General features: G+C 46.2%; 1 protein-coding gene across 1 annotated transcript in view; it reads right to left on the bottom strand.

Moving 5' to 3' along the window:
• Nucleotides 1-630: 630 nt before the first annotated feature.
• LOC139389454 (zinc finger SWIM domain-containing protein 6-like) overlaps nucleotides 631-13,099 on the bottom strand; it is a 64,108-nt gene continuing 51,639 nt past the window's right edge. Inside the window, exons 10-14 of the mRNA XM_071136222.1 lie at nucleotides 9,243-9,378; nucleotides 4,585-4,742; nucleotides 4,313-4,476; nucleotides 4,169-4,250; nucleotides 631-1,731 (exon numbers count right to left, since the gene is read on the bottom strand). Coding sequence (XP_070992323.1) covers nucleotides 866-1,731; nucleotides 4,169-4,250; nucleotides 4,313-4,476; nucleotides 4,585-4,742; nucleotides 9,243-9,378 — 1,406 coding nt within the window. The 3' untranslated portion in view covers nucleotides 631-865. The remainder of the gene's footprint in view (nucleotides 1,732-4,168; nucleotides 4,251-4,312; nucleotides 4,477-4,584; nucleotides 4,743-9,242; nucleotides 9,379-13,099) is intronic.

The following is a 13,099-nucleotide window of genomic DNA, read 5'->3' on the forward strand; positions in this document are numbered from 1 at the left end:
AATAAACGTTTCTGTTATCTGCTTTTTCCTCTCGCGCACACATGGAAAAACACACGCAACATTCACAATGTGACATTTCCTCTTCTGAAAATAAAACACACATAGTACTGTACACAGTAATAATAATAATGGTAATAATGTTTATAACAATAACAGCAAGAATGATAATACTGTGTGGCTCTGGAAATAGTTTTTTCCTTCTTCTTTTGCTTTGTCCTCCAACTCTTTACTTGTCCATGTTTAAGTCTAAAGAAGTTCAAAAGGCAGACTCAAGTTATTATAAAAGTACTAGTAGCCGACCCTGGTCAGCCGAACCTCTCCCTCGGGGCCGACCCTGGTCAGCCTAACCTCTCCCTCGGGGCCGACCCTGGTCAGCCGAACCTCCCCCTCGGGGCCGACCCTGGTCAGCCGAACCTCCCCCTCGGGGCCGACCCTGGTCAGCCGAACCTCCCCCTCGGGGCCGACCCTGGTCAGCCGAACCTGTCCCTAGGGGCCGACCCTGGTCAGCCTAACCTCTCCCTCGGGGCCGACCCTGGTCAGCCGAACCTCCCCCTCGGGGCCGACCCTGGTCAGCCGAACCTCCCCCTCGGGGCCGACCCTGGTCAGCCGAACCTCCCCCTCGGGGCCGACCCTGGTCAGCCGAACCTCCCCCTCGGGGCAGACCCTGGTCAGCCGAACCTCCCCCTCGGGGCAGACCCTGGTCAGCCGAACCTCTCCCACGGGGCCGACCCTGGTCAGCCGAACCTGTCCCTCGGGCCGACCCTGGCCAGCCGAACCTGTCCCTAGGGGCCGACCCTGGTCAGCCGAACCTGTCCCTAGGGGCCGACCCTGGTCAGCCGAACCTATCCCTAGGGGCCGACCCTGGTCAGCCGAACCTCTCCCTCACCAGCATCATGAGTTTCTTCTTTCCCTTATAGATCTGTTTGAGGTTGTCTATGAACTGTGTGAACTGGATGTGTCCATCTTGGGCCATGAGGAACGTCTCCCGGGTCTTCCCCAGGAACTCTATGAACTCGCTGTAGTGGCGTGGGCTGATGTGCGTGAGGCGAGAGTGCGTGGTGTTGATGTAGGCCCCGATGGTAGCGTCCAGCAGCTGCCTGAGAGGAGCTTTGTCCAGTGACATCAGCTTCCCAGAGTTCCTACGGCTGTGCAGTGCGGACACCAGCCCCGGCGTGGTCAGTGTGCACCGCCGCAAAATATCTGACAGCACCGTGGCACACTTCACACTCTTCACCACCAGGGGGATGACGGCGGCCAGCTCGTTCTTTCCCAGCGAGTGACTCAGAGCGCAGGCCCACAGCACGTCGTTGATGGCTGGGTGGGTATCCTGGTTGTAGCTGAGGTTTAGATGAGCCATGGCTAGCGTGGCTAGCTTGTACGCCCTCATAGGGTACCCCCTGTGCTCCATGTACCTGGCTATTGTGAACAGCTGTGTGTAGCTCATCCCCGTGGCGGCCGCGTCCAGAACGATCTGGTAGGCCGTCTCGAAGGCTATGTGGTCCTTCTCGCAGAGCGTGAGGGCGGAGAGGGCACAGTTCTGGGGGTCCTTCATGGCACACTGCAGGGCCAGGGTCCGGGCGGAGGAGGCCAGGTTCTCCTGCTGGTGACAGTCCAGGTGCAGCCGGACGATGGTGGTGTTGGACATGACAGTGGTGGCCACGATGCTGGTGGCCTCGGTCGGGGTGAAGAGGGTGAACCAACTCTGCATGATGCTGTCCAACGCATACACCCCTGACACACACACACACACACACACACACACACACACACACACACACACACACAAGAACGAGAAGTCAGCAGAGTAATTTGAATAACAATATTTATTTTGAAGCCCTCATACTGAACTAAATATATACTTAACTAAATATGAACTAAATACAGTGAGCTCCAGAAGTATTGGGACAGTGACACATTTTGTGTTGTTTTGGCTCGGTACTCCAGCACTTTGGATTTAAAATAATAAAAAGGGGGTTCTACTAAACTAATGGACGGAATTGTTTTAAGATGGCCATAGCGAGGATCATTTAGCTATTTGATATTGAAATGTAAAACCCCTTAAGGGGTTTATTTGATGAAACATTGAATTTGGCATCACTGCTATTAACAGATTCACTACATGGAACAAGATAGTCCCCCAAAAAAATCTAAAGGAAGTTTGTTCTGAAGTGACTGTCCTATATCTGAGTGTCTAAAGAAAGTTTGTTCTGAAGTGACTGTCCTATATCTGAGTGAGATACAGTATAAGAAAGATCAGGAAACATTTTACACTTAAATGTATATCTACTATATATATATATATATATATATATATATATAAATGTATATCTACTATATATATATATATATATATATAGTTTCAACTGTTCTGCCTTATTATTATTTGACCATGCTGGTCATTTATGAACATTTGAACATCTTGGCCATGTTCTGTTATAATCTTCATCCGGCACAGCCAGAAGAGGACTGGCCACCCCACATAGCCTGGTTCCTCTCTAGGTTTCTTCCTAGGTTTTGGCCTTTCTAGGGAGTTTTTCCTAGCCACCGTGCTTCTACACCTGCATTGCTTGCTGTTTGGGGTTTTAGGCTGGGTTTCTGTACAGCATTTTGAGATATCAGCTGATGTACGAAGGGCTATATAAATACATTTGATTTGATTTGATTTTTTTAAACATTTAACCCCTTATTTTAGGCACTAAACTAGATCCATATACACATCATTTTTTACAACTGGTACCGGGGACCTTTAGATGAGTCTTGTGAGCTTGTAGAGCAAAACAACCAACATGTACGTGTTCTTGAGAGACTCACCTTCCCTCCGAGGGGTCATATTAGTGTGTACTCAAACACTACAGACATAAGTTGGCAGATTGTGTGTACCGACTTCAGACCAGTCCCAAGACGCTTGTGGGGGGTCGTAGAGCAAAACACCAAGTTCGCGAGAGTCTCATCTTTGTTTGTAGGCCAAACCGTTTGGATACTACAGACATTGTCGTGAGAAGACAGATTTTCAGGAAGTCTCATGGTCTGACGAACACCGCTCTAGCTCTGCTACCTTTCACCACAGATGTCTCATGGTCTGACGAACACCGCTCTAGCTCTGCCACCTTTCACCACAGATGTCTCATGGTCTGACAAACACCGCTCTAGCTCTGCCACCTTTCACCACAGATGTCTCATGGTCTGACGAACACCGCTCTAGCTCTGCCACCTTTCACCACAGATGTCTCATGGTCTGACGAACACCGCTCTAGCTCTGCCACCTTTCACCACAGATGTCTCATGGTCTGACAAACACCGCTCTAGCTCTGCCACCTTTCACCACAGATGTCTCATGGTCTGACGAACACCGCTCTAGCTCTGCCACCTTTCACCACAGATGTGTAAGGGCGATATTGGCGGATGCAGTAGATTGAGCCCATGCAAAATAGCAGATATCTCTAGCTTAAACAGGTGTTCATGAGGATTTTTGTATTATGTTAATTCAATTTCCGCGGGGCCGAGGAAATTGTCAGCTTTAATTTGGGGGTATTTTTATCCATATTGGGTGAACCGTTTAGAAATTAAAGCACTTTTTGTACATAGTCCCCCCATTTTAGGGGATCAAAACTAAATGGGACAATTTCACTTGGGTATTAAAAAAAGTATCATATTTGGTGCCATATTCATAGCACACAATTGTGAGTCTACAAATTTGTCAGATGCATTTGCGGTTTGTTTTGGTTGTGTTTCAGATAATGTTTTACGCCCAATAGAAATTAATGGTAAATAATGTATTGTGTCATTTTGGAGTCACTTTTATTGTAAATAAGAATAGAACATGTTTCTGAACACTTCTACATTCATGTGGATGTTACCATGATTACGGATAATCCTGAATTAATTGTGAATAATGATGAGGGAGAAAGTTAGAGGCACAAATATCATACCCCCAATAATGCTAACCTCTCACCATTACAATAACAGGGGAGGTTAGCATTTTTGGGGGGGTATGATATTTATGCCTCTAACTTTTTGTACATTCGTTTAGTAGAACCCCCCTTGTATTATTTCACATCCAAAGTGCTGGCGTAGAGAGCCAAAACAATCCAACATGTGTCACTGTCCTGATAATTCTGGAGCTCACGGTTTGTGGTATATCATAGGAAGGGAAACGTTGTACACTTACCTACTTCAGTGGCACAGGTAACTAACCACCGTACCATCTCCCTCCTCCTCCAGTTCAACGTAGACAGGGTTATCCTCATCACCTGTGAATGAGAGACAGTTAGGGATGGTAGAGAGGTGTGTGTGTGTGTGTGTGTGTGTGTACCTGCAGCCCCAGCTCCAGTGAGACTTTGAGCAGTGTGATGTCTGGCAAGCTGTCCATCAGAGTAGCGATCTTGAAGGCATCCTGGCCCAGTTTAAAGATGTGAGATGAGGAATGGATGTTCTTCTGGATGGACTCTAGTACAGTCTCCAGCTTACGACTATCACCTGGACCAACAGAACAACCACATACAGTACAATGACAAAGGGACCAAAATGAATGAATGAATGTATGTATGTATGTGTGTGTATAAGTGTATATGTGTGTGTGTGTACCTTTGGCTGCAGTGAGCATGGTGGAGGCCAGTTCACACTGCTGGGACTCTATGTGGGTGAGTGTGAACCAGCGAGGGTAACGGTTAGGGACCACAGACACCATGTGATGGGGTCGCGACAGGTCACCTGACGAGGCTGTGGACTCCAACACAGGCAACCTGAGGAGCACAGAAAAACCATAATGCTAATTTGGATCACAAACACACAAACACAAGCACGTGCACAAAGTATAATCAGCAAGATTGTGTCAGTGTTCTGGAGTACATTAAAGGTGTTGGCATACTGCAATTGACTTCCAACCAAGAATGACTTCCAACCAGAACTGAAGCAACAGTAGCATCATGACTGTTTTCTTGACTTGAATTACTGGTAATTAAGAACATAGGCCTGCTATACCTGCTGGCCAAAATATATCACAATATTTTTCTTATTTTTGATGGCATTTTCTGTTTCTGAATAATAAAAGTCTAAATATGTTATGAGTAGTGCATGACCCTAGGATGGCAGTAAATTAATTATAAGTTGTTTTAATGTCCTTCTCTATTCTTTTTTTTTTTTTTTTCTATTCTTTTATACTCAACCAAACTGACAGTTAAGTAGTCCAATTTGTAGAACTTTTCATTTACTTAGCACTTTATACAAATACCGTTATAGACAGTATTGTAAAGATCCATACCGGTATGTGGATCCATACCAGTGTACATTAAAATACGCTTTATAGGTCTTACTCATCTGCAGACAGACAGACATTGAAGTATACAATATTCTTGTCTTTATGTGTGCTACTGTGGGCAGCTCATCTCAGTTTCAAACCTCATCTTCCAACCCAGTTGCAAAGGTCTCTCTTGCTGCCTTGGAAAGAGAAGAGAACCTGGGCAGATCTCAACCAATCACAAAGCTAATTGAGTCCATGGGGAAATGAGCGGATTCACCTTCCAGCCCTCTATGCCTGGACACACATCAAACCCATACGCACACACCCACCCACCCACCCCCATCCACCCCCATCCACCCTCACCCACCCCCACACATAAAAGCAACGTTACAAGACTATGCTAAATGGCAGTTTGATTTCAGAGAAAAGGGCCAGAGACACTATTGCTACGTGAGGAATACCTCCAAGTCTGGTTCTAATGTTGATTATTAGCTGAAGTGTGTCAGGCCCAGACAAGGTAAACGCCTGGCCAACAGTCTGACTAGATAAAGGTGAGAGAAAGCAAGACGAGACTTGGTGTGAAATGGAGACGTGCCGATGCGAAAGCGACAAGGGGTCCGTTACAAACACATCTAAAGATCTGCTAAAACACTGGGGGATTCTGGACCATTGTGGGGTGGAACTAAGCAAAATGTCTCTCCCTAAAGATGGAACCCTCGTCAACATTACCACCGTTGTGTGCCTTACAGAGACCCACTGGTGGGGACTGATTGTGGAGATTTTATAAGCCAAGCTTGGAAAGTACTTCATGTTTGAGTCAAAATCTGAACTGTCTGGGCTATTGGCCATCATATTTGCCACCAATTCTCCTTAAAGGACACATCACTATAAAAAGCACACTATACTCCTCTGTAAACTGGTCATCTCTGTATACCTGTCGCAAGAACCACTGGTTGATGCTTATTTATAAAACCCTTTTAGGCTTCATTCCCCCCCATCTGAGATATCTACTGCAGCCCTCAACCTCTACATACAACACCAGTCACATTCTGTTAAAGGTCCCCAAAGCACACACATCCCTGGGTCGCTCGTCTTTTCAGTTCGCTGAAGCTAGCGACTGGAACGAGCTGCAACAAGCACTCAAACTGGACAGTTTTATCTCAATCTCTTCATTCAAAGACTCAGTCATGGACACTCTTACTGACAGTTGTGGCTGCTTTGTGTGATGTATTGTTGTCTCTACCTTCTTGCCCTCTGTGCTGTTGTCTGTGCCCAACAATGTTAGTACCCTGTTTTGTGCTGCTACCATGTTGTTATTGTGTTGCTACCATGCTGTGTTGCTGCCTTGCTATGTTGTTGTCTCTTGTTGTGATGTGTGTTTTGTCCTATATTTATATTGTATTTATTTATTTAGATATTAAATAAGAATTTGTTCTTAACTGACTTGCCAAGTTAAATAAAGGTTCAATAAAAATGGTTTAAATATTGTTGTTCAATGCAATGACACAGAAGCGGCATCATCTATTCCACATAAAAACGAATCCATTGCTAGTGTAAAGTACGTCACACTGCTCACTTCCTCCCATACCTAGAGCAAACTCGGGACCTCTGCCTTGTTAGCACACGTGACCGCCCTCCTGATGCGTTTTACCAGTCGGCGTCCGGTGAAAAGCTAGCTATTCACTGGCACAAGAATGAAGACACTTAGCCTTGACTTGAATCCATTTAACAGTAAGCCATAACACACTATCAGTCCCAAGCGACTGATGAGGGCAGCTGTGGTGTCAGATTGGTCCTGTGGCACTATAGCGCCCTGTCACAGCAGGGTGGGATGCTTTGATAGAGAGAGAGAGGGGGAGAGGAACATATATTGTCCCGAAGCCACTCCTGCGTTGTCTTGGCTGTGTGCTTAGGGTCGTTGTCCTGTTGGAATGTGAACCTTCACCCCAGTCTGAGGTCCTGAGCACTCTGGAGCAGGTTTTCATCAAGGATCTCTCTGTACTTTGCCCCGTTCATCTTTCCCTCGATCTTGACTAGTCTCCAAGTCCCTGCCGCTGAAAAATACCCCAACAGCATGATGCTGCCACCACCATGCTTCACCGTAGGGATGGTGCCTGGTTTCCATCTCTGAAAGCGGGCTGTCATGTGCCTTTTACTGAGGAGTGGCTTCCGTCTGGCCTGATTGGTGGAGTGCTGCAGAGATGGTTGTCCTTCTGCAAGGTTCTCCCACCTCCATAGGAGGAACTCTGCTGCTCTGTCAGTGACCATAGGGTTCTTGGTAACCTCCCTGACCAAGGTCCTTCTCCCCCGATTGCTCAGTTTGGCCAGGCGGACAGCTCTAGGAAGAGTCTTGGTGGTTCCAAACTTCTTCCATTTAAGAATGGAGGCCACTGTGTTCTTGGCGACCTTCATTGCTGCAAACATTCTTTGTTACCTTTCCCCATATCTGTGCCGACAATCCTGTCTCAGAGCTCTACGGACAAATCCTTCGACCTCATGCCTTGGTTTTTGCTCTGACATGTACTGTCAACTGTGGGACCTTATGTAGACAGGTGTGGGCCTTTCCAAATCATGTCCAATCACTTGAATTTACCACAGGTGGACTCCAATAAAGTTGTAGAAACATCTCAAGGATGATCAGTGGAAACAGGATGCACCTGAATTCAATATCGAGTCTCATAGCAAAGGGTCTGAATACTTATGTAAATAAGGTTTCTGTTTTTACATTTGCAACAATAAAAAAAAAACTGTTTTTGCTTTGTCATTATGGGGTATTGTGATGTCATTATGGGGTATTGTGATGTCATTATGGGGTATTGTGATGTCATTATGGGATATTGTGTGTAGGTAGATTGATGAGGAAAAACATGTATTTAATCTATTTTAGAATAAGGCTGTAACGTAACAACATGTGGAAAAAGGGAAGAGGTCAGAATACTTTCCGAATGCAAAATAGATAGAAGTGAAAAAAGAGCAACTATATATCCAGTTCTTTCATAGTCTGGTCCTGGTTTCTGGTGAACATCAGTGAGACTACTGAACTCTTTACCTCCTGGTTTTCACCCTCAGACAAAGTAAACACTTCACAAACGTCATTTCACTTCCCCAATCTATCCATCACAGGAGCCGCTGGAAGCCTCTTCTCAAGACATCTTCCTGATATACAAAAGCTCCCCAAGCCACGCAGACTAGCAGTGGAGGCTACATGGAACAGTAATTTCACACTAGCTGGATACCAATCTTCATAAATTCAGGTGATATTCCAACGCCCCTGCACTAGTGAAATCAGCAGGGTGTGTGTTCAGTACATACACACTACTTCCTTGAGCTGAATAGAACTCCTTAGCACTAAGCAGTGGTTTGAATAAGGAGAGGCTGTGTAAGTCTATCATAGTGTTCTAATGGGTTGATAAAAGCCAGTCCTTTTACCTGGCCTCTATATTTAACCAGCAGCCCCTGTCCCGTGGGAGTGGGAAGGTATACGCTGCTATCATATTAAACCAGCACCACATTGAACACATTTATTATGTGACAGACAGACAGACACCCAGGTCCCTGGAGTAGCTAGACGTGGCCACAATATTCTACCTCACCCTCGCCTTCCACAGGGCTGGGTGGGGAGAGAGGCGGGTTGGGAGGGCGGGAGGCGAGGCCTGACTAAGGTATAGTTTGGGCACTACTCAAGCCAAAGTTTTTCGGCTTGCATATTTCAGTGCCCAATGATACGTGACTCTCATTCGTAGCTCTCATTCATTGACAATCATTAAGCGTCGCCAGTGTTAGCAGTGTTCACAAAGCATCTCAATGAGAAGCCAATGGCAGAGAGGTTTTGGTGTTAGCCATGTAGCTGTCCTGACACTGTTGACCAGGTGTGTGAGAGCCATCTCATAACACAGTCATTAAAATCTCGTTAACATCATTCATATTCACTGATCCAGCTCCCCCTTCCAAAACAATATCAAAACAGAGCCACTCCGCAACTAATAATAAAAGAGAGCCTCACCGCATGGCTCTGAGTGCAATCTTGTACGCCAGTTCAGCGTCGTGAGGTAGGAGAGAGGTGAAGAGGTAGCGGGTGAAGGTGTGCATGGGAACACTCTCTCTGTGGACAATCTCTCCGTGGCCGCTGTACGGCCCACCTGGAGGTACAAGGAGAGAAGAAGAACACGAGACAGAAGACACGTGGTTCAGACAGGAAGTCAGGTTGAAACAGTTCGCTGATGGAACAAAGACAGAAATATCAGTTGCAAAAACAGGAAATGCATTTAATTTAACGTTGGTGGAGTTAAGGAGAATGTGTTAATTGCTAAATTGTAATTACTTCGCCACAACGGCCTATTTATTGCCTTACCTCCCCAATCTTACCTCTTTTGCACAAACTGTATATATATATTTTTTTCCTATTGACTGTGTTTGTTTATCCCATGTGTAACTCTGTGTTGTTGTTTGTGTCGCACTGCTTTGCTTTATCTTGGTCAGATCGCAGTTGTAAATGAGAAATTGTTCTCAACTGGCCTACCTGGTTAAATAAAGGTGAAATATATATACAGTATATCACAAAAGTGAGTACACCCCTAACATTTTTGTAAATATTTGAGTATATCTTTTCATGTGACAACACTGAAGAAATGACACTTTGCTACAATGTAAAGTAGTGAGTGTACAGCTTGTATCACAGTGTAAATTTGCTGTCCCCTCAAAATAACTCAACACACAGCCATTAATGTCTAAACCTCTGGCAACAAAAGTGAGAACACCCCTAAGTGAAAATGTCCAAATTGGGACCAATTAGCCATTTTCCCTTCCCGGTGTCATGTGACTCGTTAGTGTTACAAGGTCTCAGGTGTGAATGGGGAGCAGGTGTGTTAAATTTGGTGTCATCGCTCTCACACTCCCTCATACTGACTGGTCACTGGAAGTTCAACATGGCACCTCATGGCAAAGAACTCTCTGAGGATCTGAAAAAAAGAATTGTTGCTCTACATAAAGATGGCCTGGGCTATAAGAAGATTGCCAATACCCTGAAACTGAGCTGCAGCACAGTGGAGAAGACCATAGAGCGGTTTAACTGGACAGGTTCCAATCAGAACAGGCCTCGCCATGGTCGACCAAAGAAGTTGAGTGCACGTGCTCAGCGTCATATCCAGAGGTTGTCTTTGGGAAATAGACGTATGAGTGCTGCCAGCATTGCTGCAGAGGTTGAAGGGGTGGGGGGTCAGCCTGTCAGTGCTCAGACCAAACGCCGTACACTGCATCAAATTGGTCTGCATGGCTGTCGTCTCAGAAGGAAGCCTCTTCTAAAGATGATGCACAAGAAAGCCCGCAAACAGTTTGCTGAAGACAAGCAGACTAAGGACATGGATTACTGGAACCATGTCCTGTGGTCTGATGAGACCAAGAAACTTATTTGGTTCAGATGGTGTCAAGTGTGTGTGGCGGCAACCACGTGAAGAGTACAAAGACATGCGTGTCTTGCCTACAGTCAAGCATGGTGGTGGGAGTGTCATGGTCTGGAGCTGCATGAGTGCTGCCGACACAGGGGAGCTACAGTTCATTGAGGGGACCATGAATGCCAACATGTGCTGTGACATACTGAAGCAGAGCATGATCCCCTCCCTTCGGAGACTGGGCCGCAGGGCAGTATTCCAACATGATAACGACCCCAAACACACCTCCAAAACGACCACTGCCTTGCTAAAGAAGCTGAGGGTAAAGGTGATGAACTGGCCAAGCATGTCTCCAGACCTAAACCCTATTGAGCATCTGTGGGGCATCCTCAAACGGAAGGTGGAGGAGTGCAAGGTCTCTAACATCCACCAGCTCCGTGATGTCGCCATGGAGGAGTGGAAGAGGACTCCAGTGGCAACCTGTGAAGCTCTGGTGAACTCCATGCCCAAGAGGGTTAAGGCAGTGCTGGAAAATGATGGTGGCCACACAAAATATTGACACTTTGGTCCCAATTTGGACATTTTCACTTAGGGGTGTACTCACTTTTGTTGCCAGCGGTTTAGACATTAATGGCTGTGTGTTGAGTTATTTTGAGGGGACAGCAAATTTACACTGTGATACAAGCTGTACACTCACTACTTTACATTGTAGCAAAGTGTCATTTCTTCAGTGTTGTCACATGAAAAGATATACTCAAATATTTACAAAATGTGAGGGGTGTACTCACTTTTGTGATATACTGTATATACACTGCTAAAAAAATAAAGGGAACACTTAAACAACACAATGTAACTCCAAGTCAATCACACTTCTGTGAAATCAAACTGTCCACTTAGGAAGCAACACTGATTGACAATACATTTCACATGCTGTTGTGCAAATGGAATAGACAACAGGTGGAAATTATAGGCAATTAGCAAGACACCCCCAATAAAGGAGTAGTTCTGCAGGTGGGGACCACAGACCACTTCTCAGTTCCTATGCTTCCTGGCTGATGTTTTGGTCACTTTTTAATGCTGGCGGTGCTTTCACTCTAGTGGTAGCATGAGACAGAGTCTACAACCCACACAAGTGGCTCAGGTAGTGCAGCTCATCCAGGATGGCACATCAATGTGAGCTGTGGCAAGAAGGTTTGCTGTGTCTGTCAGCGTAGTGTCCAAAGCATGGAGGCGATACCAGGAGACAGACCAGTACATCAGGAGACGTGGAGGAGGCCGTAGGAGGGCAACAACCCAGCAGCAGGACTTCTACCTCCGCCTTTTTGCAAGGAGGAGCAGGAGGAGCACTGCCAGAGCCCTGCAAAATGACCTCCAGCAGGCCACAAATGTGCATGTGTCTGCTCAAACAGTCAGAAACCGACTCCATGAGGGTGGTATGAGGGCCCGACGTCCACAGGTTGTGCTTACAGCCCAACACCGTGCAGGATGTTTGGCATTTGCCAGAGAACACCAAGATTGGCAAATTCGCCACTGGCGCCCTGTACTCTTCACAGATGAAAGCAGGTTCACACTGCGCACATGTGACAGACGTGACAGAGTCTGGAGACGCCGTAGAGAACGTTCTGCTGCCTGCAACATCCTCCAGCATGACCAGTTTGGCGGTGGGTCAGTCATGGTGTGGGGTGGCATTTCTTTCAGAGGTAGCCTGACTGCCATTAGGTACAGAGATGAGATCCTCAGACCCCTTGTGAGACCATATGCTGGTGCGGTTGGCCCTGGGTTCCTCCTAATGCAAGACAATGCTAGACCTCATGTGGCTGGAGTGTGTCAGCAGTTCCTGCAAGAGGAAGGCATTGATGCTATGGACTGGCCCGCCCATTCCCCAGACCTGAATCCAATTGAGCACATCTGGGACATCATGTCTCGCTCCATCCACAGACTGTCCAGGAGTTGGCGGATGCTTTAGTCCAGGTCTGGGAGGAGATCCCTCAAGAGACCATCCTCCACCTCATCAGGAGCATGCCCAGGCGTTGTAGGGAGGTCATACAGGCACGTGGAGGCCACACACACTACTGAGCCTCATCTTGACTTGTTTTAAGGACATTACATCAAAGTTGGATCAGCCTGTAGTGTGGTTTTCCACTTTAATTTTGAGTGTGACTCCAAATCCAGACCTCCATGGGTTGATACATTTGATTTCCATTGATCATTTTTGTGTGATTTTGTTGTCAGCACCTTCAACCATGTAAAGAAAAAAGTATTTAATAAGAATATTTCATTCATTCAGATCTAGGATGTATATATATTTTAAATGTGTTTAAAAAGAATGGAGAATGATTGCGTACAGTATACTTGTGTGTGTTTTTAAGTAGCTAGACGTTAGCTTTCATTGTTTCCTCCTCCTAGTCCAGACGAGAAAGGGTCACGTATCACAAAGCGCTCTCCATGACGTGTTGAATGGGAGACTAGGCCT

This window comes from Oncorhynchus clarkii, chromosome 30 (assembly GCF_045791955.1).
Source record: "Oncorhynchus clarkii lewisi isolate Uvic-CL-2024 chromosome 30, UVic_Ocla_1.0, whole genome shotgun sequence".
Lineage (NCBI taxonomy): Eukaryota > Metazoa > Chordata > Actinopteri > Salmoniformes > Salmonidae > Oncorhynchus > Oncorhynchus clarkii.